This window comes from Urocampus carinirostris, chromosome 9 (assembly GCF_059441175.1).
Source record: "Urocampus carinirostris isolate Australia breed hairy pipefish chromosome 9, RoL_Ucar_1.0, whole genome shotgun sequence".
Taxonomy (NCBI): domain Eukaryota; kingdom Metazoa; phylum Chordata; class Actinopteri; order Syngnathiformes; family Syngnathidae; genus Urocampus; species Urocampus carinirostris.
Genome location: NC_142357.1, coordinates 7,350,519 through 7,378,506, shown reverse-complemented (window position 1 = coordinate 7,378,506; position 27,988 = coordinate 7,350,519). Strand labels below are relative to the sequence as shown.

Below are 27,988 nucleotides of genomic sequence, written 5' to 3'. Positions count from 1 at the left end.
TGATTTCTTATTTTTCTATTTTTAATAAATTCAAAAAAAGTAAAAAAAAAAACGTTTTCACATTGTCATAATGGAGTATTTTTTATAGAAGTTTGAGATAAGAGATTAAAGTAATACAATTAGGAATGAGGCTGTAACATAACAAAATGTGGAAAAAGTGAAGCGCTGTGAATACTTTCTGGATGCTCTGTAAGTGTATATGGTAGGGAAAATATCAAAATTGAGAATTTACGCACCCTCGAACATGAGCTTGAGACAGCGCCACCGTAACTGTATTTAGTTGTGTTATGTAGTTACACAAAGACACAGCCACCCTATGTTGTATCGACAGTTGAGTTACAAGATTTTATTATTAATGCTTACAATACTCGTTACAGAGAAAAGTAATTGCAATTAAGGAATTTTTTCCTCTGTAAAGCGTTACTCTCGACACTGCTCGCGGGCTGCATTTTGGCTAGTTTTAGTCCCAGCATGCGTCCTTTGTATGACAACTTGTCTCACTGCCTTGCATTCACTCAGCTTTGATCTGTTTCTGTAGTATATAACATGCAACTTTGTTGAATTATCACACCATTTATTTTTATAGCACTTCTCATATTATTCCAGTCAAGTTAGTGTGGTGTGGAAGGAGAGCTTCATTTAGAAGAGAACAATTACGAGTTCTTATAATAAAACTTGCTACAGCGCTAATTACTATGACACAAACGTAATTTTTTAGTTTGGATAATGTTTGGTTACATGGCTGAATGCTGACATGTGGATAATTACCGGCAGCATTTTCATTTGGGATTACATTAAATGAAGGTGTTGGCAGAGTCCAAACTTTGAGAAGTTGCTAGATTTAGATTTTAGTCTCCATGGATGAAAAGAATATTGAGTGAACAATTACAAATGCTAGAAATGTGAATTTTGCAAATTGACTAAAACTAAAACCGATTTATTATCTTGAAGCTGGAAAGATTGACAGTAACAGAAACGTTATCGGTAAAAAAAATATATGTAAAAAGTTGTACACATTTCTATTTTAGAGCAAAAGCCAAGAGACTCAAACCTAAAAAGATGCAAGGTAACGGAAATAAAAATATTGTATAACAATGTGAACTACAGAACTAAAATACTTTGCATTGCACAATAGTTTGAAAAAAGTCAGTAATGTAAATATAGTGTAAATTGTTGTTTAAGCAACAACAGCTTTACAGCTTAATGTTCAGGAAAGACAGCATGTTTACATTTTTTGGTTGCAGCTCATGGCTCTCTGCAGGGTGAGGTTTTTTCATGTGTTTATTTGTCGTGTTGCCAAAGTAGCAGACACCTTAACCTCACAGATTACACCAGTGCTTTAAATGTAGGATGTTTGTGGAGGAATAAAGTATCAATCCCAGTACTTACTTAGTATTGGTAAAATCAATACTTGGATCAATATGTCAACCCCAATGTCTTCAAATGTTGTTTTTTTCACATCCCTGGCCCAAGGTCCTTGCAGCAGACATAATTCTGCTCAGAGGAATCATTAGTTTAGCAATTCATGTTACCTCAAGCATGTTGACACTCAAAGGACCGCCATAGAATGGCAATAAAATTGTAGATGTAGCTTTTTTCACAACGTGTCATTTACAACTGGTGATCTTGATGTAATGTATACTCAAATGACACTCAGAAACACAACACTGCACCAAATATGGATTTGTTTGATCGTTTTCAAAACACCGGGGGGCAAAATTAGGAAATTGTTTTTTATAATAAACATCACAATATGTGTTCATTGTGAAAATGTATGTATCATATTTTACGGGCCTCAAAGATACACGTCTTATCGAGTCACCTATTTTTTATTTGTTTGTCTCTCTGTGCAAAGTATATTCTTCAGTAACTTCTGTATGAAAAATATACTTAATTTTACAAATATTCATTTGGTCTGTTTTTTTGGTGGGGTTTGTTTATTTCCCAAGATGGTCTTCCACACTAAAATTCTGCATAATATCTTGTACAAGTAATCTAGCATCATTTTTTTACACCCAAAATTAGCATAGTCTTTTATCAATAATTTAATTATGTTATGAATTAGCAGAAAAAAATATATATATTCCTGTGTGATTTATTGATTTTATTTTTGACCTCATTGTATTTTTTGTTAGATTAGTGCATGCAGTCAGGAAGTAAAGTACTTTGAACACATATTTGTAATTGTGGCACATGCAGCATTTTGAGAATTTATATATTTTTAGAAATAATATACAAAATGTAACTTGTACTTTGGTGAGGTTTATGCATTGTTATGTACCCATTATGCGTTTTGGTCCTAATGTGATCTTTTCAATAGGGAAGAATATTAGCTGATTTTTAAATAATTACCAATTGGGCTCACAGTTACAAAGTCATTCTACCTAAGTTAAAAGAGGACAGTTTAATTTTCCTCCTAATAATTCATTGGTAATGTATTTAGTTTTTAGTCAAATTAAATTTATCAAGTAACTGGCGAGTAACTTTTAATTAACGAGTGGATTATGGCTACGTGAGAATATGAATTGAGCAATTGAAAAGTCACACTGAAAAAATAAGTGATAAATGTTCTCCTGTAAAAAAATACAAGGCAAACGCACACCTACAAAAAAAAGACCATTTGAAAGGGAACAATTGGCCGGACGGACAGAGATTATCATGCCATTCGTCTTACATTTGGTTTCCACAAGATTTCACGAAAGTTTACTTGCTACTTCTATACAGAGTCAAATTACAACTCAATGCCTACATTTGTTTTATTAGTCAAATTGAATCAGAACTTTTTCCTCTACTTGTTTACTTGAGTTAAGCATGTTACAAAGATAAACGTTAAGCCAGAATATTTTCATGATCCAGGGAACAACTGTGTCTGCTCCTTTAATGATTTATTGGAAATATAATTTTGTAACAAATATCAGGGAGTGAAATTGTAAAGAAAACAAAAGTACTTTTTTCAACATCAATGCTTGAGATTAAACGGAAATGTGTATGAACCGAGTCCTTCAGTAAAGCTGTATTACATTTAAGATAGCATAAACATAGAAACAGCAATTGCGCTTTTTCAAAGGTGCTATAAAGTAGAGCAATCGAGTAAACTCCAAATTTACATTAATTCACATTGCAAAAGAAGTAGCTAATTTATCTCATCTGACTAACTTAAGTGTATACATCTTAATTTGTGTGTGAGTGTGTGTGCGTGTGTGTGTGTGTGTGTGTGTGTGTGTGTGTGTGTGTGTGTGTGTGTCTTGAAAATGGATACACTTGTTCTTTAGGCCTTTGCGAGTTTCTTTAGCTAGGTTTCATGTCAAGACAGCCCACAATAACAAACTGTGTTACATTAAAACTAGGAATGTAATTGTCAGACTTTAGTATTATTATAGAATCCAGTTTTGTAGATGTGCTCCATACAATTTGTCAAATTCATAATTGCATATGGGTGTTATCATATGAAGGACTGATCCTGCCATATGCAAAAACAAATGTATGCCATATAAATAAATGAACACATAAACAAATAATGTATTACCTAGATTTATGACATTAATGCAATTAATCAATGTACTGTATACATTTTGTCCTTTTTTGTCATGCATTTTGTCATGCATTTTGTTGTGGATGTTGTTTTGATTGTTTTTGTGTTTTTTTTATTATGCATTTCATCATGTATTTTGTTGTGTAATTTGTCACAACATTTTTTTTTCAGATGAGGAGGTGGGTAAAGAAGCCCTCAACTTTTCATCTATTGGTTAATCAGTGATGATCAAAAGCCCAACCAGTTTTACCCACCCCCTCATTTGAATAAAAGTCAACAAATAAATGATAAAATGCACGACATAATAAATGACACAATAAATGACCATGCATAAATATATTACTACATCTATGTCATATATGTAAACTGAAAACTGTTGCAAAAAAACTACCTCACACGTATGTAAAATGGTACTCACGTACATGCTGCTGGAAATGTGAATTTCCCTTCGGGGATGAACAAAGTATCTATCTATCTATCTATCTATCTATGCTGTCTGCACTATGTTTGTTCACTGCTCAAACAGACACCGCACAAAAAAACTGAAAACTCGTGCCAACACTACCTCATACGAATATATTGTTACTCATGTCTTGTTCTTGCACATGCCGACTGCACTACGTTTAATGCTCAAATTGCACAATGTCTGACCATTTCCTGTTTCTGCACTATGATGTCTATGTTTGCACCAATGCATATGCTGACTGTTTTTGCACTATGATGACTTTGCACCAAATGCAATATTGCACAACCGTTACGATACCAACGTTATCACGACAACCCTGTATGTAACATCCCACATGCCGACATTTCTTGTGTAAATACCATGTAAATTATAACTATAGCCTTATCCCCCTTGTCTTATAACATTATCTTCTCTGTTCCTTTATCTTCTTGCTCATACCTCACTATGAATGTGTAAAACTGGAGTGTCATGCCCAATTTCGTTGTCACAATATGTTAGCCCATTTGTAACAATGACAATAAAGGTATATTCTATTCTATTCTATTCTATAGATATAAGTGTTATGTGATATATTTTTGTGTTCATTTATTTATATGGGATATACTTATAGATATGTTTTTTATTAAAACATTCTTTTCTACATAGGTAGGATTAATCCTCCATATTATCACACTTCTAAATTCAAAATCTTTCAAAAAAGCATCCTGTAAACTCATCTAGCTGAACTGCCACAAAGTGACAAAACATTTCTCTGAAATTCTCCTCCCTGGTTGGCAGAATCCTTTATGCCATGATTGACATCATTCAACCAATAAACTCAAGTTTTACCCCAGTTTTGTCAGGCAGTTGACACATTCTGTTTAAAGGCTTCTATCTGACAGATGCTTATTTTGCCGATCATTCTTCCTTCAGTAATGCATGCATGAAGGACTGATAACAAAGTGGATTTTTCTACCAATTATGTGCTATCCTAGCTCTGTTTTGGCTGAAAGTAACCAAACCCACTGAGCCGTGATTCATACGAGAACCTGCGACTGGAACCGGGGAGAAAGATAGCATCATTGTCGGGAAATAGAGCTTTTGCACAGCACATAGTAACTCAATACAATAACAAATATTGATAATAAATGAGAGCAGCATACAAATGCTCTAAGGAAAAAAACAAATAAGATCAATAGACCCTCCTTGGTTTGACTGTGGGTACATATGAGAACATGCGACATGCGAAAACAATCCGTTAGTCCGTGCTGATTTATTCAGATATGCTTTTTGTCGTAAAAGCACGAGCGGCCATAAAGCAGGCTTGCAAACGCAATGAGCTATGTGATTGTGTGTACTGCAACACTGTCATGGCTAATCCTAATGATCATTAATTTGCCCAGATAGTATAAAAGTGACATTTAAAGCTCAATGTGTTTGGTTAGCTGACAGGGTGTGTTGCAACAGTCAAAGATAGTTTCCTATTGACAATAGCCTATTAGTGATGGCAATTTCGGCTCTTTTTAAAGAAGCGACATTTTCGATTAAGCTCACTAGAAACAGTCTTTCTGATTTTTCGTCTGCCCTTATTAAATATATTACCAATTAGTAATTCACAATATGTACAAATGATTCACGTTTCACTGATCCCTTAGCCACCATGGTTGTCAGGCACTATTTCCGTGGTGTTGTTTGGGCAAGTACATCCTGACAGGGCTCATCCTTTTTTAGGCGTTTTTTTTTTTTGGTTAGGGGATATCTCTCTATGAAACAGATGGTACTGCTTTCCATGGGTACCAGTAACAGGAGCAGTCCCTTGATCTGACTCAGATACAGAACTTTCATCATCTGTTTGCTGCTGTTCTTTTGGTGTGAAGCGTCATTCTGCTCTTCATATAGAAGCCTGAATTTGGCATCGACGGGCCGCAGAGTGTGACAATAGTATAGAAAGAATAGAATTAGAATTAGAATTTACTTTTATTGTCATTCTTTGTAACCATGCACACAGAACGAAATGTCGATACACCTGACCCGCACAGTTGAACTGTAATGAGCCGATGCAGCCGCAGCCAAACAGGGTGCCGCCATTTTAGACCCAACTGCTGTGTTGGGAGTCATTAGGTGACCAAACCCCCCAATTCCAACCTTTAATGCCGAGCGTCTGGCAGGGAGGCAATGAACACCAATCTTAAATCACTCGGGAAAACGTTTTCACTTTCCAAACAATTGACTATCACACAGTACACTATGAATTGCATTGCTTGTCGCTTTCTTTTTTTTTGAATAAAAAACAAAAACGTTGTTAACAGATGGCGTTAGAGGCATAAAGGCTCTTTGTTCAGTAAGAGACTTTCTCATTTTATACATTTTTTACAAAAAAAGATTATAATAGGTTACATTAATAATCAATTTCTCTTTGCATTGCAATAATTAAAAACATGAATTAACTAATTGTATTGTTCATCCATCAATTATCTGCATTGCTTATCCTCACGAGGGTCGCGGGGGGTGCTAGAGCCCTATCTTTGAGCAGTGGGCATGGGATTCCCGTAACTGGTTCGTGGCAGCCAATCGCAAGGCACAACTCACTCGTTCATTCACACTTAGGTACAATTTGAACTGGCCAATTAACCTGACAGGCATGTTTATGTAATGTGGGACAAAACCAGAATGCTTGGAAAAAAAAAAACATGCAAGCACAGGGAGAAGATGCAAACTCCGCACAGGATGATTCGATCCCATGAACTATGCTGTGTACGCACTAACCACTCATCCGCCGTGCCGCCCATAATTATATAGTGTCTATATTAATTCTAAACTATTTGCCTGGGGAAAAAAAAAATGTCTTTGACCGAAGCCAGAAATGGAGAAGGAGATCTTGAAGTGGTTTAACTGGAATATCTTGGTTAAGTTTTGGTTTTCTAGCTCTCAAGATTGCAGAAGCCAAGAAATATGAAGGCTTCATTGATTATTTATGTATGTATATATATATATATATATATATATATATATATATATATATATATATATATATATATATATATATATATATATATATATATATATATATATATATATATATATATATATATATATATATATATATATATATATATATATGTGTATATGTGTATATGTGTATATATGTATATATATATATATATATATATATATATATATATATATATATATATATACATATATATATATATATATATATATATATATATATATATATGTATGTATGTATGTATATGTGTGTATATATATATATATGTATATATATATGTATATGTGTGTATATATATATGTATGTATTTATATATTAAAATACAACAGTGTAGCAGTTTCCTATGACTTGTGACTCCAGGTCATTCATTTCAGGGGTGATGGACCTGGAGTTGGTGAGATACAGACTATTAACCGTAGCGGTAGGCCCGACGTGTAGCCCAGTATTTGCCTCTTCTCCTGACGGCGCTTGCATTTCTCTCTGGACCTGATAACAATCCACGGAGCACCCGATGGTCTCGCAAATTCGTCAGGGATGTTCTATTAATATTTAAGGTCTCTAAGAACTACTGTGTGTCTGTAGCCCGTCTCCACAAGTTCCTGTCAGGTGTAGTGGTACTTATAAGGCTGGCGTATACGTGGATAGGCAGAAGAAAAACATTCTTAGTGAACGACCACAAGAGAAAAGAGGGTCTTAAACGGTCTTGATTGGTGCGTAGCCAGATCCTGTTGTTCATTGTTTGAGCTGAGATGTTTGTGAATGGAGCATCGCTAGAGCCTATAATTACTACTGATTTCAAGCTGGAAAATTGTTGAGATACAACACAACTGAAGCTGAAAAAGAAACAACTCGAAGTGGTAAGAACAAGAGCTGTTTTTAGAAACTTTATGAAAAGAAACAGCATAATCAATATGTTAATTAGTCACCCCCGCTTAAGAACACGTGGCTAATTGTGCATAATTCAAATACCGCTTTTTCTTTCTGCTATTTTTCATCTTTGAAATACTATTAAACATAAATAAAAATGTTTTTGATTGTCATTTCAGCAGAAAGACATGACATCTTTTTTTTTTTTTTTTTAAAGCAAGGGTATTTCAAGTCATCCGAGTAGTCAATTCATTTCACATTAAAACCTGGGGTCATAAAGCATGTCTGAAAAGGGTCATAAACTCCAATTGGAATGCTTATTTGACCAATCAGACCACTTCGGTAGAAGTACCTATTTTATAATTGCACTTAGCTGCAATAACTTACGGCATGAATGATTTCCAAACTAAAAAGGGTTTTGTTAGTAGAAAGAACGGATTCCACACACACACACACACACACACACACACACACACACACAAGTCGTATAGTCAAATGCGCCGGTCGTCATGCATTACACGTTAAATGCCCGGAGAATTTTATCGCTGAGATACTGACCTGAATATAGCGAGCTTAATTCACTGTTACAACCTTCACCAATCTCCTCCTTTGTGAGAGATCATACCATCGTCTCAGAAATTAAAGCTCCTTTGTGACCTTGAATAGTTCTTGCTCATTTGTCGGATGCCGCATCAAATCTTGTAACAGGGGTCAGGTAGTTTTTTGACTCAAAAAGCCATTAAAGCATACTATTTATATTGATATGGGGCACAACATCTGGCATAATTTCATAACTTTGATCAAATCATCAAACCTCACACAGTGAAATTAAATCTGCTGAAGAATAAGATTTTTTTCTGGAGAGTCAGTTTGGAGGTTTTGTTGAATTTATTTCTCAAAATATATTGTGTGCGGTGCAGATAACGGAAGGATGGTTCTTTTGGGTTAAAGAAGTTCCCAACCCCTGGTGAAACACTATGAGTGTAAACGGTAGTTGAAACTTAGTGTTAGAGCCTGGTGCGCCTCCTTCCACCCGGGGGACGCCAAGCGTGTTTGGAAATGGGTTATTGATAACCTGTTGGTCATTAATAACCCATGGAAGGAGGTTACCAGACTTACCAGACGCGCCACCCCCAAAAAAAAACATTACGGAGACTGCAGCAACAACACGGCTAAAGGTCCTTATCTGACTTGCGAGCCATGGGTAGTCTTAGATTATATGCACCTGAGTTTAGTTTTCTTTCAAGAGGATAAAAGATGGAAACGAGGAGTTTTCCCGACTGTGTGGGAGATGATTGGACTCTTCTCCATCAGTGTTACGATGACAGGTGATGGAGGTGAAAATGACTTTGGCTTCTATCGTGATGCGTTGGAGGAACGGCGCCTTCTATCTCATTAGCATGTGTCACAAGAGTGGTACTCAATCGTTGTGTGTTTGTTTGTAAAATGTGTGCACATGTGTGGTCTGCCCCCATGAAGGATTTGTCTTTCATGCAACCTCGATAAAGAAGTAAGTGGACATTGGTGGTTTGACTCTTAGGCAGATCGATGTGACACCAGGTTCAATTCAGTGTGCTTGCCTATTTTCAAAGGACTATTAAAAGATCAAGGTGACATTTCTGAGTGGTTTTACATTTATTGTCTTTAATCTCGCAGAGGGATATGACCAAGGTAGATAGATAGATAGATAGATAGATAGATAGATAGATAGATAGATAGATAGATAGATAGATAGATAGATAGATAGATAGATAGATAGATAGATAGATAGATAGATAGATAGATAGATAGATAGATAGATAGATAGATAGATAGATAGATAGATAGATAGATAGATAGATAGATAGATAGATAGATAGATAGATAGATAGATAGATAGATAGATAGATAGATAGATAGATAGATAGATAGATAGATAGACAGCATTGAAGTAAATTTTCATTTTCATATACATATATACCTGTGATGAAAAAACTTGACGTGACTCGAGCTGGTGTCCCTAAACATACATAATTAACACCATTTTCTTCTTTTAGTTGCATGGGAGAATTGGGAAAATTGGCTTTGAGAGTCCTTAAAATGTGCTTGAATTTACCCATTAAAAAGGTGTATAAACCCTGTATTTACTTTTTGTTTTATTCACTTGAGGTCTTAATGTGTAAATTCATCTAATCGTTTTACAGTCTCTACATTGTTTTAAGTGTTGTTTTGATTTACCTTTGAGTCACCTTTATGATTCAGACTGAAGGAAGGAATGGTATGAAGCTGGTGCCTACAAATACTTCAAACTTTTGAGTTCTGCCCTATTGGTCTATAAATTATTATCAGCCATTTTGAAACTACAACCATTACAGCTTTGTTTTGTATTTTCTGTTTTATGTATTGTGTCACGTGGGGTGGTGGAGTGGAAGGGGTGACCGGACCAGAACGGAGGCAGGAGGCAGTAAGGGAGAACTCATATGCGTTGACGATCATAAGTTTTATTTAACAAAATAAAAGTCGCCCAATACTCCGGGACCAAAACAGAACAATACAGAGTTCCTCCGGCACGAACTCAACAGGACAAGGCATAACAGACCTGGGATTGTGTAATGAGCCAGCGCCCGCCAAACCCAAAATCCAGCCTTAAATAGCAGACCAGCAATCAGCTGATCTGCTGCAGCTGAGTTCGGGGGCGCGGCAGACTGGTAGCCATGGCGACCGTGACAGTATTGTATTTGTTTTTTTGTAATAAAACCCACAAACTGCTCACTAGAGCGTTTGTTTTTACCCAACTTGTCTCACAAACCAGATGTTCATTTAAACACGAAGGGGAAGAAAAAAACTGTCACAAAGTCGGTGAGCAGCGCTTGAAACAACAGTGAGCAACCATAATCCCAAGTGTGGCAAGATAATTAATTATCAAACATGTCCAAAACTTGACATCAAGTTACATTTTGCTGAGTTTCCGGCAATGAATTTTTTTTTTTTCTCTTTTGAATGAATTGACTCATTTACTATTGGTTGTACGGCCTACATCGTTTGTTCTTACAATTATTTCACAAGATATCCATTTCTTTTTATTTCCTGATACATTTTGTCGCATAATATTAACATTTTTGGGGGCTTATTTAGTCGGTTGTAAGACACAGAACTATACTTAATTACATTTTTAGTGGAAGTACAATGTTGGCAACAAGATTCACTTGATATAATTGGAATAATTTGAATGCAACACAAACTTTTTCTTCTTTTTTACGTAGTTTTTTTCTACTTTTTTTTAAATTCCTTTAAAGAAAATCTCGTTGTGTTTATCTTTTCCAAGCTGTTGCTTTTTTTTTTTTTTTTTCTCTATTTACATTTTTTTTATTTTCTTTTTTCTGGCTTTTTTCTAATTTTTTCTTCTTTTTTCTCTTTCTTCTGTTTCTTTTTTTCTCAGCTTTTCACTACTTTTTAATTTGGGTATTTTTTTCTTTTTTGTTCTATTCCCCCCTACCTTTAAGTCATTTTGTGCATAATTTTACATAATATTTGGTCATGTTGGGATTAAAGAAGCAAAAACAACCCGAAGAGCCGCTTAGGACCCAAAAGAGCCGGTTCCTTTGAGTGAGCCGAATCGAAGAATCCGGTTCCCCGACAAACTCTACTAACTTTACTCAACTTCGTTCTACTTCGACTCAAATTAAAAATACCGCGTTTAGTACACAACGTCAGGGGAATCCGTGTATTTTTGCCACCTGTACCGGCTGCGAGGGCTTCCTGCTTCTCCTGCCCAGCGAGCACCAGATCGCTGTCTTTCCCTCTCGTCCCGATCCCTTAAGAAAGTATTTTGTGAAACGTTATGCATTTGGGTCAACTGCTTGTTACAGTCATGACATAAAGTAATGTGATGATGCAATGGTCATTCCGTGACCCCTGTATGCGCATGTTCCAATCAGTTATTTTATATTGTCAATCATCCTTTACTAACTGGGTCATTCCCGCGGTCACATTTTATGTTCGACAATCTCGTTCAAAATGTTGTTCTTGTAAACAGTTTGATGATGAAGCGCTGATATATGTAAATGTGTGTGTTTGCAACCTGTAATGCAGCATAATGTGCTTAGTGCAACACCAGAGTAAGTGAGTGCTTGGCCAGTCTCCAGAGAGCAATAGCAGCTGGATCCAGCTAATCTAATATAGCTTGTGTGTCTGGGGAGCCATCCATTGCTTATCACATATTTCATTCAATAACAGAAAGTCATGCCAGATGATTGAGTTTTATCCGGATTATTTTTGTGTTTTCTGCCTTCAACATCTTGGAGCAATAAACACATTATTTGTTTGTGTATTTTTTTGCATAGACACAATAGACGGCTGCACCAAAGGTTGTAATGGAAATGGAGAATGTGTAGCTGGACGCTGTCACTGCTTTGCTGGATTCATGGGTCCTAACTGTGCCAAAGGTAAGCACAAACACATTTGCTTTATTGCATGTTAATAGAAAAAAATGGTAAATGATCTGCATTTACAGAGCGCTTTTCAGGCCAATGAAAACTTCCCAAGGCGCTTTACATTGTGCTTCACACTTACCCATCCACACACACACTCACACACCAATAGCGGCCATGCAGCCATACAAGGCGCCGACCTGCTTATTGGGGGCATTAGGGATTCAGTGTCTTGCTTAAGGACACTTCGACATATAACACGTAGGAGCCGGCAATTGAACCTGCGATCTCTTGATCCCAAGACGAGCGCTCTGCGTATCTGAATATGGATATATTTTTGTTGTGCAACACATATCATCAATGATGAATACATTCGTAATGATAATAAGAATGATGGTAAAGTGATCTTGCGTTTAATGCAGAAGTCACATTCTAAAATGAACCTGTGATAGGCAAAGCTTATTTTCAGTTTTTTTTATACAATTATTAAACCATTAAATCCTCTTACACACTAAAATCAAAGAGCAAACCCGGTTTACAGACTCAAGCATCTGTTAAACAAGTAAATATACTGTACTGTATCCAGATTTACATATTAATTTCATAAATAACTATTGTAATGTCAAATAATAATAAGCCGGAGTCTGTCCAGCCAGTCAAAATGCAGAACACAATGCGTGATGCAAATTAGTGAAGGAAACTGTGAAAAGTAAACCGTGTTATAGGAAGGGATTTGCGTATTAATGATGATAATTAACATATATAAATAAATAAATGCAACAAAACAAAACTTTTGTCATTTTTAAGTAACATATGGTGGTTTTAGATTTAAATGAAGACCCATACTAATTAAAGTATTTGTTTGGCCACCTTCCGTTCCATTGAATTGTATGGTGATCTGTGGCAATGTTTCTATTTTATTTTTAATGGACAATAGCATGCTCAGATACAAACAATGCACAATCACGTATACAGAACTTAACTAAATGTTCAAACCTGTTTTGTGCCAGGCATTGGGGATGTACTGTAAATATACTACAATGTAGCAATTCAATATGTAGCATATAGTGGGGTCAATTTAGCACTTGAATAAATAATTGATGAAACATTAACTCTGTGAATACGAGTTTAATATTGTGATCAACATCCTTCCCAGAGCCCCACATCAGTTCTTAGATAGTTTTATCAGGAAATCGGATGAAAAACACCATAATCACTTATTAATCTGAAGGTGGCTATAGTTCAATTTAGGTGAGTTCTTTGTACCGTGTTATCGGTTCATGTTATTTTGATTGACAGACTCATTAAGAAACCCAACACTATGAACTAAGGCAGATAAGTAACAGCACCACTAAGTCCCCAATTTGCACAAATGTATACCATCTAGTCTGCAAATTTGCAACTCACAACTGGCTTGAGAAAGCTGGAGGAAGGTTAACGTGATTGTACTTGAAGATGAACAATCCTTCAAGGTCCTTGGATTGCAGCTTGAAATCCTGAAGTTGCTGGTTGGCTGTGGAGTGTGATTCAATTTCTGTATGGTTATGGCTGAGACCTGGAGGCAACCTTGATTGACTTTCAAGCCTCGCAGCATAGTGGGAAATATTTTTGGTACCTGGGCCTGCAATGACAGCAGCTCAAAGGGGAATGTGATAATCACCCACTCTTCCGATATACTGTATCAGCCAAATATGATAAGTTCAGAGAAGCTCTGCCAATCTAGATGAAACAAAAAAGCAATCTTACATGGTTAGTAAGATAATACCTTCTCACTTCTTAATGGGACCCCTCACCACGCATCTTTGACAATAGCTTCAAAATTCTGTAGAAATTGCACATCAAATAAGTTTCACTCTATTTTGAGGAATAACATTTGTAAAAGTTAAGAATTTCATTTACTCTGCTATATTTCTCAAAATAAAGGTCTCTCGTGTCATTTTTCAGGTGCAAACAGATTAGCAAAAGTCATAAGTTTGACACGTTAAACTGGGAGGACATAACATTTCGTAGTTCATTGGTCCGTGGTAGAATAAGGGACAGAAAGGGTTTATAAAAACAACATTTAATCTCTTGACCTGGCCTGATTTGGCGCCCACCCTTGTCTGCAGATCCTTGAGTTAAGGAAAGGCATGGCTGTGGAGCGCTGCTTTATTTGAAAGCTGACCAGTCACTGTTCAAATTTGGAGAAAAAGGTTTTCCTGGACACAAGCATGCAACTTTCACCTATTACAAGAGGAGAACTTGAAGGTTCTAAAAGTATGGTCACAAAATAGTAATTCGTGATAATCTTAAGTAATATATGTCAACATAAATTTGGCTACATAGGAGCAATGCGCAGAAGCACTCTACAATTCCTTATAATGCTTCATTTTTAAGGTCCCACAAGAAAAAGCAGTTGTACACAGACTAATAAACTTTGCTCGTGACACGTTACCCTTCATCTGACGGCTAATGTTAGTCTTGCATAGAAACTAAAACATGCCCTAAGAAAAATAATTTCCACTTATTACCTAACCAATGGAGGGTGTAGAAATGTAAATCAACTTGACTGGTTTACCAAGCATTGGTTTCATGTGCCTCCTTTAATGTTGAACTATTGTCTTTATTGTTTTTACACGTTTTTACATGTTTTACACGAGAAAAAATTGTTAACAAAACATCACATACAAGTTCCTTCCACTGATTTTAAATACATACATTTTAATGTAAAAACGTGTTTTTTTTTCTCACCAAGGTTAATAGAACTGCCCATGAGACTAAAAATTCCATCTGCAGAGCTTATTAAAAATATTCATTTTGAAAAGCAAATGACTTCTTACCCCCTGTCTGTCCGTCTGTCAGCAGTTCTTTGAGGAACCTTGCATCGCATTTTTCACATTAAAAGCCATATGGTGACTTAAATGCCAGCCACCTCTGACTTATATTTGCTTCAAAATGTCCGTGCGAAACTGGTTAACGAGAAATGAAGTGAAATAAGTACAAAGCCAAGCCGCCGAGGTCTGTGCAGCATTTCTCTAATGACAGGATGACAAAGTAGCTGCTGCACTACTTACTGTAATGGGTTCTCAGTCTGCCCGTGCACTACTTCCACTTCTAGATTAAAGGGAATTACTGTTTTAGTTATCATTGTATTCCACCTCAGGATTATTAACATTTGTTCGCAGGGCACTCATTAGACAACATCCACAATCTTGCTAATGAGCATTCGCAGCTTGAAGTTGCCAGTTTGTTCGTGTCCCATGGTTTCAAGTAAAAAAATATTCTAATAAGCTAAAAACAAACCCCACCTCATGATTTATCGGAAAATCAACCCAGCAAGCAAGTATTAAATAAGTATATCATCCTGGTAATGTTTTCTCTTTTGACTTTTACATCAGTGTCCCTGTTTCTTTTTCTCACTCCCTGCTGTGAAATGTAATCTTCTCCTCTGGCTCTACTTGCCCTGGCTTCTGATCTTTTTCTGCTAAGCCTACCATTTTTCCCTAAATTGTAAAACTTGTATATTCTGCCACATTGCGTTAAAGCAGGTACTCTAACAGTTGCCCTGCTGATTTGTTTGGATCCCTTTATTTCCATACGCTCTTTTCTCATTTGGTTGCAATGTGTTATCTATTGTTTAAAAAGTTATGGCAAGAGTGCCAGTTTATGGCCAAACAGAGCAGCAGGTTATATTTACAAACAAAACAACAGAGGCCCGCATTTGGTGGCTTGCACATACTGTTTATCAGAGGACAAAAGTTTATGATTAAAATATTTTACTATACACATATTGAGTGCAACTGGACTTTTCTTAGCATAAGTGAAAGAAAGAAATATTCAAAAACAATATTGATTTGAATAAGAAGCAAAAATATATTGCTACGACTCGTAAGCCTAGGTAACCAAGTTTGAAATAACGAGTCACAGATATAACATCTAACAGGAAAATGGGAGCCTGAGTGCACTGGGGCAAGAATGGAGTTAAGCAATGTAACGGTATAACAGAAATGTAGGTATATTGAGTAACAGTAGAGTAACACAGCTTGTACAGAATACACAGAACCAGGCCAAATAAAGAAACTTAATAAAACGACTAAAAATAGAAGCAGCTGAACTGTCCAACTAACTACCCAGGTTGCGGCCAGTCACTGACTGTCCTGCCCTGACTAAAACTACATGGTTGGTATACCCCAGCTAAATAAATCCTACATGTGTCATGTATATAGGCCTCTGTGTGGAATAACTGTTCCAACCAATAGCGTGGGAGGAGTATTGCATGAAACAGAAGTCTTGTGATCTGAAACACCCAAAGCAAAGACTGTGCCAGCCAAAGTCATGCCGTAACCTATATGAACTATTATATAAACATAGATTATTTTTTTAAATGCTCGGAGGTCAAGAAGCATAACAGGAGGCTCACCTAGAGAGAGCTGACGTGATTGTCCACCATCTTGCTGCTCCGGGTACCCCAAAAACCCTTGTAAAAGGATGGGTAAAAAAATGTTTGGTCATTTTGAGTCCCCGCAGTTTATATTCTTGTTGAAGTGATCACGGCACATCTTGAAACATAAAATTTCACCCATTTACCCTTACAAAACACCTCAAGTCTCTATAAATAAAAAAGAGAGAGAGATGTTTTCTGGGGAGGCGCACCTTGATTGAAATCTTTGCTGACTGAGAACGTGAGAGAGAGAGGGACAGAGAAATGTGTATTGTTTAGGCAACATGACGAAAGAAGCGGGACACAATCTCTTCTCAGCAAGATGAAGAAGATTGCAGAGCAAGTGAACAGTCACAGTACAGTATGAAAGACGCTACAATATGAATTGGCCAAGTGGCATCGGGATCATAAGTCAAGAGGTGCTGGTCAATTGGCGTGAATTTTGGCTGTCTGCAACGCTCTTCCGTGGTGCTGGAAGCATTCGTTGTTGTTAGTTTTTTTTAAATATTTCTTTCTTTTTTTAATTAAATGGCCAATTCGCTTGAATCTAAGCTGCCCAAAACGTTCTTATTTTGGTGTGAGAAGCATCCGTTGTATTGTTTTTTTAACTTGATGGTTTTTAATTATTTATTTATCTATTAAATATTTTGTCCCTCGAAGGAGTAAACCAGCGATAACTGAAGCGCGGAGTAGCAAAGGGTAGCTGTACTTCGTATGCATTTCTGGGGGGTGGACGGTCATTGTCGCCGCCAGCTCTCCATGAAGAGAGGCCCTCATTCCATATAACCATAATGCTCTCGTCCCTAATCTTTCGTTTTCACAATTGTTTTTTACGGCCTGTTCAGAACAAGCGAGGTGACGTCGGAGGGATTTTCTCCGATTCTTGGGTTGCTGTGGTAGCCGGGGCTCAGGTGGTGCTTGAGTAAATTGAAACAGCGTGAGTGATAAGCTGTGAGCTGTGTGTGTGCGATTGTGCACGGCCAAACACGAATGTGTTCCTTTGTGTTGTTGTGCACGTGAGGACCAGGGATGGACTGTTAGAGGATTTGCAAAATCCGTGCGGCAACTGAGATAAGAGTGTGTGTCGCCCTCCCTCGCACTGGGTTACTCTCGTCTCCCAGCTAATATACTGCGGCACCAGTGTTAGGTGTGTTACTTAAAAAAATAGGATTCAGTTACAGTCACCACTTACTTAATTTAAAAAGAAGTTGTGTTATTATTTGGGGTAAAATTTAAATACATTCTGTACGTTCTTTTCAGAATTCTATTGGCTAACCGCTCATCCATCATCATTTGAATTGCTTACTACTGGCTAAAGATATTTAGAGCTAAAGAAGGCAATGCCCATTTCTTCAAAAAAAGCCCGCTTGAGGCTAATGCATGCTCTGGATCATGAAAACAAACCTCCAATTGGCCGATAATGGTGTCAATCAAAAAAGAAAAAAAATATCAGCGACTAACGGCCATACTGGAAATAATTGTAAACAGGAATTTTGTGCCGAAACAGACTGATTGCAACAAGGAGAGTCCAACGATGCAGAAATGCTTTTAGGCTGATTTTTTTTTTTAATCTCTCTGCATTATAATGTGTTCAAAAGTAAATAGTTTACACCGTTGGATTCACTGGACGGTGTTGGATGTAACGAGTCCATGTTTGCAGAGAATAATATCATTAGCCGACTACCAGGGGACATCATTTGTTAGCTTTAGAGTTTTCAGGTATCTTGTTTCAGACTGATCATGGTTATTCTGTGATGAGTACATTTTGAAATGATCACAAAATCTTGAATTTGAGTTTAAGTTTTCTAATGATATGTGCCATGATATACTTCAGTGACTGGTGACATCAAACGGACACCTATTTTCTTCTCAAAAATCCCAAAAAAGGTTAAGCGTCATCCCGCTCTGGAAGGTGTTAAATAAAACGCACTATCCCTTTAACATCAGTCGTATACAGCATGCTACATTACAACCCACAATGCACAATGGCATTCAGTTAATTTTGTATATAAATAAGAAACAGTTGACTTCTAATTTATATATTACCACAACTTGTTACATAGTGTGCCAGGCAGTATGTTCTACTTCTATTTTGAGAGTAATATAAAAATTAAAAAAATCTAAACATATTTGTACAATGTACTGCCAACGTATAGGCGGAATTATAGTGTGAGTTTTAGCAAACAAGTTCACATTTCATAAAAAAAAAAAATTGTTTTTCAATTCCCAAACCCTCATTTATCTTTTTTGAAAAAAAAAATCTAGCTTTTACCATTGTTTAGTAAACAACAGTTAAACTGCTAAGTAAATATTCGCTTTCAGGAGAATTTCTAAGAAAAACAGCTTTTTGTGAAAGGATGCATTTAAAGCAGAATTTTCACTTTGGTGATATTTATGATACCTCCAGTATCAAACCTTTTTATACAAACACAAAGACACTTTTCTTTCAAAATAATATGTTATTTCAAGAACACTAAATATAGGCACCATGAAGATCACGTTCCTGTGGCTCTGCACAAAACGTCACCCATCTCTTCTCCGACAATGTTTAAGAGACTTTGTCATCCTTTTTAAAAGAAAAAAGCTCTATTGAAGCATCTGTCTGTATCTATACAGTCACTTTTTGTCACCTTACTGTTTCACTACGCCTACTCGGGAACGCACACACACTCTCAATCACTGGATACAGGATGCAAAACTAGAAAGTGGAGGCTTCCTTGATGTTTGAACAAAGATCTGTTCAAAGCCACTCCTGCCATTTAATGGTGATTCATCGGGCTGAATCATTCCCAGAGGGTTGATATTTACTAATGACCTTGCCAAAAGCCTTTATACTAATTTCTTTTTAAATTAAAAAGTGAATAAATGTATTTTTTTATGTTTTGGCAATCAGTAAACGTATGTACTGTATAAGTTATGGCACTCAATGAGTTAATAAAACATTACGGTACTTGTTACAGAGAAAAGTAATTGTGTTCCCTGGTAACGCTTTTCTCATATCACTGCAAATTTTGTACATATTTTCACATGGCTATTGTCTGTGTTTGTCCTTTTACAGGTTCGTGCCCTGTGTTGTGCAGTGGTAACGGTGTATACGAAAAGGGAAGATGTGTGTGTCTAACCGGTTGGAAGGGAGCAGAGTGTAATGTGGAGGAAGATCAGTGTATTGACCCCACCTGCTCTAACCACGGCTCCTGTGTGCACGGCATTTGCATTTGCAACCCCGCCTACAAGGGATTAAACTGTGAACTTGGTAAGACATTAACACTTCATGTTTCTGAAGGCACATTTATATCTTTGTGAGTTTAATGAACTAGTGATGTTAAATCTGTGGTGTCAAACTCATTTTGGATCAAGGCTCTCGCGGTCGAAAATAATATTCTTACAGGGGTCTAGCTCGCAAATTATTGGCAGAAAAAGTGTGCCTTAGCTGTTGGCCTGGGAATATTTTTGAGACTTATAATTAAATGATGATTCTGGGGATTACAATTTGTTTATGAAAAGATAACTGTTATTATGTTTTTGTATTATCTCTAGAAAGAAAAGTAGAGCAACAATTTAATGTATTTACACTACTGTTCATTTACTTGGGGAAATTCATGCAAACTGGATAGTGACAAAAAATAGCCCACAGACAATGGTTTAAGAGCAAACATTTTCAATGATTGATTTATTGACTTGAGAAAAAAAATCTGTGTGTGTGTATATATATATATATATATATATGTATATATATATATATATATATATATATATATATATATATATATATATATATATATATATATATATATATATATGTATATATATATATATATATATGTATATATATATATATATATATATATATATATATATATATATATATATATATATATATATATATATATATATATATATATATATATATATATATATATATATATATATATATATATATATATATATATATATATATATATATATATATACCAGCTCAGTAGCTGTAGTAGTAGTTGGCTGCGGCTGCATCGGCTCGCTACAACGGGTCAGGTGCAATCGACATTTCGTTCTGTGTACATTGTTACACAGAATGACAATACAAGGAAATTATTATTATTATTATTATTATATATATACTGTATATATTTTGAAAGAATCATTAAACTCACAAAGATATAAATATATATATATTCTTTTAATGTTCTTATGAAAATAAATGAATTTGGTCATTTAATTGTTAGATATTATATATCTTATAAAGAAAAGGTAAAACGTATTTGATCTTCCATATTAGTACAATAACCTACTGTATGTCAGAACACGAGACATCAAACTCAAAAGGCAAATGTATAGTCTTCAATAGTGTTAAAGCAGTGGTTCCCAAAGTGGGCGGTACCACCCCCCTGGGGGCGGTGGAAAGATCTGGGGGGCGGTGAGGAAGAAGGAGCCGGTAGGAGGGTGGTAGGGGGCCGGCAGTCCGAAGTCGAAGTCAGAGGTTTGAACAGAGTGTGGTTGTGAAACCGCAAAGCACTGCAGTTTTTTTTAAAGTTTTGTGGTGAGTGATGGAGTTTTGGCGAACCACATGTAAAAAGTGCCAACCACTCAGTGGCAAGTTTTAATAATAAGCCATTAAACGTGACTCAAAGATTGCAAGCACCACACTATGCCACACCCACCGTGTGAGCTCATTGAGTGACATGGCGGACTCCGTAAACATAATCCCAAAGTCAACAAACGAGAAAGAAATGAAGCTTGCACCGAAGAAGGGCGGTGAATCCCTTGTTTGGATCTATTTTGGTTTTGATGAAGCGGATGTGGAACTGAAGAAAACACCCGTCACAGAATTTACTTTTTTGTAGTCGCTAGGTCCAGAGGAAACACAAGTAATTTGTTCCAGTACTTTAAAAAAGAAACACGGCATGTAAAAAGGATTACAAGTAACAGATGAAGAAGGTGCATTTACAAGTGGACTGAGAGGTAAACAAACCTCCATCAAAGCAGCATTTGCGCCCTTTACGCGGTGCAAAAAAAGTTTGCAAAGGCAGAAAGAAATAACCAATGCTGTGACTAGCTAGGGGGGCGCCAGTAGTATACTGGGGACCCAAGGGGGCGCCAGCCTGCAAAAGTTTGGGAACAATTGTTTTAAAGCATAAATGCATGTATTTTAACTTTGTCCATCAACATTGCAAATGTTCTGAAATATAGCCTTTAGGCATGACTTGGAACAGAAAACCTTCATAGCAACCACAGTACACATTTTGCCACTTAACAGGTAAATATAAATTAAATGAAATGATCTGTATTTATATATCGCTTTTTAAGTCAAAACTTCCCAAAGCGCTTTCCAGTGTGCTTCACATTTCCCAATAGCGGCTGTGCAGCCGTGTAAGGCGCTAACCTGTATATTGGGGGTATTAGGGGTTCAGTTTCTTACCCAAGGACACTTCGACATGATTCGAACTGCGATCTCTTGATCCCAAGATGAGCGCTCTACCTCCTGAGCCACTGCCGCCCCCAGCCACTAAATGAGAAGTTTCTTCTAAATGAGTAAACTCAACCAAACCCCTAAATAAATTATAAATGTGAATAGTATTCATCAGATTAATACAAGATCATACCTTGAACACAGTAAATATAAAAAATATTGGGGAAAAAAACAGATTCGCCGTTCCATTAAAAAAAAAAAAAAAACAAGAGAGTGAATTGTCAGGTTTGATTGGTTGTGTCCAAATTAAAGTTGGAACATTTAGCAACATTTTCTGGAAAATAAATCAACGGCCATTGTTGACATTTGTGGGAACTGTGGTTTAATTTATGATCTGGATTGAAAAACATTTGGTGTGATAGGTTTTGTCCACCCCGCAACCCTAATAAGGATAAGCGGTACAGTTGATGATGGTTTAGTCCATATGATAAAAAAGGACTGGAAAGCATTCGGGGTATGATATGAACATTTGAACTAAAACAGAAAATTACAATGGTAATATTACGCAGTTTAAGGTTTTATAATCCCCTAATTCACATGTGCACTTTATAGTTGGGTACGTTTTTTATCGTTATTGTGTTAATGAGTTGTATAGTCCTTTGACCTTGCAGTAAGTATAAGGAACTGGACCATATTTTTTTTTCCATGTGAATGATTTATGTTAATTGGATGTAATAAACATCAATTCAATTTGTTTACGATTGTAATTATCCTCCCCGTATGTGGGTGAGGTTGAAGGAGGATAGAGGCTTTGTATGTTTTGGGTTTCTCGATACTGCTGTCATCAACCCAATTCCATGCCCCAGCTGGCAGCTGTTCACAGTCATTCTGACTTCAAACAGCACTTGTGATGAATTGTTATTTGTGATGGAAGCAATTTAAAAAATGGATATGTGCGCAAGTTTCATTCATAATACTCTAAAATATGCAAGACCGTTTGCTCCAGTTATGGCTGCCAAGCAAAACCACCTTCCTCAAGCCTCACATTCACTATAAGGATGGGCAATACAGGGAACTGTAGTATTGCTCCCATCCAAGGGAATACATGGTAGTATGGATTGATAATGTTACTTTTTGCTTAGAAGTCTCATGATCTTTGATTAGTTGAGCCCTCCTTTTGAGTTAGCTTATATTTACGATAAACAAAGTACAGAGATTTTTGGCCCAAAGTTGTTTCATTTTTTTTAATTCAATAACCACTATTAGAACTTTTACAGTACAAACAAAATACATATAAATATTGCTATTACAACTGTTTCTGAACAAAAGCCAAGAGAGTAAAATACAACAAAAAACATAAATAAAAATGTCAACGTGTCAACAATATCTTCCATTGCACAATATTTTGAAAATAAAGTCAGAAAGTGGGAATATTGCAAACAATACTACAATACCAGCTCAGTAGCCTAGATGGTAAGGCGCCCGCTTTGAGACTGGGAGGTCGGTGGTTCGCGCCCCGGCCGAGTCATTCCTAAGACTTAAAAAGTGGTCGGCGGCGCCCTCTGTTGGCTGCGGCTGCATCGGCTCGCTACAACGGGTCAGGTGCAATCGACATTTCGTTCTGTGTACATTGTTACACAGAATGACAATACAAGGAAATTATTATTATTATTATAATACCCCTTGGCTCTGTTGGCAAAGTCACAGAGGATTTACATGATTCTGCTCATGAACAGCAGCCCCACGGTGTGGAGATCCAGGGTTCAATTCCAGCTAGCGCAGCCTCCCTGTGTGTCCCTAGGTGTGAATGAGCTGGCTGGTAACCAGTTCTAGGTGTCCCCTGCCCACTGCCGATGATGCCTGGGATGGGATCTATCATGCCCATGACCCGTGGATAAGCGACACAAAAAATGGATGGTAGGATGGACGAATGTTCAGGAACAGTAATATGTTTACATTTTTGGTTGCAGATCGTTGCTCTCCGTAGGATTAACTTTTAAATGTGTTTATGTAAATATGGCACAGTAGTTGACCACTTTACCACACAAATGACACCAGTGTCCATTTCTATTGTTGAAAATAAGTCCACACTGCGCTGAGCTTCCTATTTGCTTCCGTCATATTTACGTAGCTTCTGCCAAATGTTCTTGTGTAGATCTGGCCCTCTATTCTTCCTGGCAGGCAAGATGCAGCAGCATGTAGGGAGAGGTTCTAAAAGTGTGCGTGTCTGTCACACAAACAGGCATAAAGTTATAGAGTTGCCGAGGGCGCCGGCTGACAAAGAGGAAAACAGCGCAATCTATTTGTAGAAGTGGTGCTTTGAGGTAATTGGTGGAGGAGTAAATTATCGATCACAGGACAGTAATATGGATGCAGACCCAGTACTTGCTTAGTATTGATAATATCGATATTGGGATCAATCTGCCCACTTATTCACAGACACGCTTGTGTCCAGTTGGAACACAGAAAGTATAAAATGTGTCTAGCTAATGCAAGTTAATGGTAACATAGAAACTGACAACATGTACTTTCACAGATGTACAATGCTCTTGTGAATAGCCAGTAAGACGAGCTCCATGAATAAACATCTGCTTGAATAGAGTAACCATAGAAACCATCATTAAAGGCCAAGTCTATGATTCAAAGTCAATGTAAACAAAAAGAAAACGTTATATTATTTCCCATTTAGAAATCTGCCAGAACATCTAGTTATAAGCAGCAATACACACGAAAGTGTGCATTCCTTTTAAACAAACATTTTGTAGGGATTAACTCAAACATGACAGGTTTTCTTTTATCTGTCATGTTCAATTAGTTTCATGCAAGTAAGGTGTCCAAAGTTACTTTGACATACCACGTTATTTTTCTGCAATGTGGAATGGAAGGCAGCCGACTCCACACTATTGAAGCGGCTCCTTTAATTCCAGTTCAAATCAAGGGACCATGCATGCTCAACATTGAAGAATTAGAAATTGACTCCTGAATGTTTGCATTTAATTAAGGCAAATTGTTTTTGTAAACAGCAAGGTACCAAATTTGAAGTTGAATTAAACCAGATTTTCTTAATCCTTTTTAAGCAAAGGCTCTTTTTTTTTAGGAAAAAAAGAAAAATCATGGTCCAACTTCCTGTAGAAAATGTAATAATGTAACTTATGTCATGTGTAAATGCACACAACAGTACACTTCGAATTTAAATTACAATTCAAATAAATGGCAAGAGGTTTCATCAATTTAGCAAAGAAAACACAATTTTGATGTTCTCAATTTCAGGAGTGATTTTAGGTTCAAAGTTTTGGGGCTGCTGAGCATCCAGAGTGTCTGGCAGTTTTTTTATATATTTTTTTCTATTTCACTGAAAGTGAATAAGAATCAATCAACACTGTTCAGGAATGACATTTCCCATTTGTAACAATCACGATACACATTGTGGATAGAAAAAAAGCACGACTACTACTCCATACAGTTTTTACTCATTTATTTCTAAACACACACACACACACACACACACACACACACACACATATAAACATATACACACACAGATAAAGAAGCATGGCATTTATAAGACAATGATGCATTCTATTCAACACTTTATATTTCCACCCTACGGACTTTATGTATTAAGTTGGGTCGCCTGACCTTGAGTGTTGCAAACCTGTCAATAACCTTTGGTGTTGCACTTGGTCCAGCACGTCTTTTTCCATCACAGCCAGGTATAACTACTCTCACCAGAATACCCTGGAGTCCCCAAAGTAAGAGGAGCAGGTGTGGGGGCAGTCCAGAGAGGTGTTCCAAATCGAATTTTCGACGCTGCTCTGTCCACATTTGGTTATATTTCCCTTTGCAGCGTTTTTCATTATATTTAAGCCTATTCTGTCCTTTAAGAGAAAATATTTTAAAAATGCTATCATTTGGGGGGTGCTTGATTTGAATTTGAACCCAAAACCATGAATCCCAAAGCCATTGGTATATGCTATAAGCCAAAAGAATAATACATATCCTACCGCGACCTTGATGTGAAGCTTGATGATGAATCAGATCCCTGTTGAATTCCTTGTCTGGGAAGCTGTCCACTTAGATAATAGAAATTTCCAGTCGTCCAAGGAATCAAGTAATTTTCCTGGGAAAAAAAACATGGACTTTGCAAAAGATCAGCAATAGAAATATGCAGTAATTCCTCGGTATCACAAAAATAAGGACCAGAACCCCTCCACCAAAAGTGAAAATAAACAAAGTTGCACCTTTATAAAAGTGCCAAAGGGCAAAACTTACCTCAATGTGATATTCTTACGACTGACAGCATGCGAGTAAAAAAATAAAAACTCATCTCATCTCATCCCATCCCATCAGCTGTACCGCTTATCCTTATTAGGGTCGCGGGGGGGCTAGAGCCCATCCCAACCATCTCCAGGCAGTGACACCCTGAACTGGTTGCCAGCCAACCGCAGGGCACACGGGGACAGACAACTCACTCGCTCAGTCACACCTAGGGACAATTTGGACCGGCCAATCCACCTGAAATGCATGTCTTTGGAATGTGGGAGGAAACCGGAGTGCCTGGAGGAAACCCACGCAAGCACGGGGAGAACATACAAACTCCGCACAGTAAGGCCGATAGCTGAATTTGAACCCACGTAGGAGGTTCCCACGACCTCAGAACTGTGCCGCCCTCGCGCTAGCCACTGCGCCGCCGTGCTGCCTTAAAAACTATAGACCTAGTATCTATCTATCTATCTATCTAAAAATAAAAAACACAGAACATAGAATTGAAATATACATGGTTGTCTTTGTGGTCATTATTGAAAAGTACAATAAAGTTAGAGGGCTTGTCTTTGTCCTGTAAGAAAGCCTTTAAGGGAGAGGCTCGTTGGCTGCACACTAGCATCGGGTGTCCTCCAACAGAGCTTGGTCCGCAATGATCAAAAAACAACTGTCCCGAGTATAGTGGTTTCCAACAACTAAGAGATCTGGCGTTGGTGAGATACAGGCTTCGCAGGGGTGTTTTAAGAAAACTGTTAGCCTAGCGGGAGCAGTAGGCCGGAACGGTATTTCCTTCTCTCCCATTACGATTTTTTGAATTCATCTTATTTTCCTAGGAGTCTGATGATTTATTTTTTTACAGTGTAAGAGCTGCTAAAAGCTATCTGGTGCCATGCTCCGCTGGGGGGTTGTGAACATTAACTTCTGTGCCCGACCCTCTGTTTAACTGACATCATACACCAGCCTTGCACAGACGCGTACACATTCACGCCTACCCAACACCCTCCGTAGCCTACCCCTGTCATAGCATTTGCTGTCTGTAGAACACAATGCACTATGCATTTATATCAATGACAAGAAAGACAATTGAATTAAATTCAAAATCCACTAAGCAGTGAACCAGGGATAACCGAAGCGAGAAGTAGCGAAAGGTCTTACCATGAAGTTATCTGAATGAGTCTTTTTGCCATAGTGTGTACAGTGAAGTATAATTTGCAGCCTTCCCCTGGTTGACCACCAATTACAAAATTCACAAAGCGACATTATACGTAGCTTTATGTTCCACTTAATCGTAACCTTTCAGCACGGCCCCGTCCTGTCTCCTGTCGCCCGCAGAGACCTAATCACGTGTTTGACCTTGAACGACAGAACCGAGCGTTGTGCTTAGCTTTGGCTCGCCACTCGGAGCTGTAATTACACACAGTAACACTGAGCAGCCGCACATCCAGATTCCAAGCAGGCCATTTCACCCCTTATCAAAGCTCCGCTTTTAAGTGTCCTATGAAATGTAATGTTGTGGAACAGATACAGGGATTGTAGCGAGGGCAGTTAACTTCTGGATGGGATGCAAAGAACACTGCTTTCATACTCACTGAGCTGATGATTATAATTAGACGGGTGCGCTCGAACCTTTAACGC

General features: G+C 37.2%; 1 protein-coding gene across 1 annotated transcript in view; it reads left to right on the top strand.

The window, feature by feature from the left end:
• Positions 1-27,988, top strand: part of tenm1 (teneurin transmembrane protein 1) — a 381,706-nt gene that overhangs the window by 209,816 nt on the left and 143,902 nt on the right. Inside the window, exons 9-10 of the mRNA XM_088344425.1 lie at positions 12,177-12,278; positions 19,742-19,936. Coding sequence (XP_088200551.1) covers positions 12,177-12,278; positions 19,742-19,936 — 297 coding nt within the window. The remainder of the gene's footprint in view (positions 1-12,176; positions 12,279-19,741; positions 19,937-27,988) is intronic.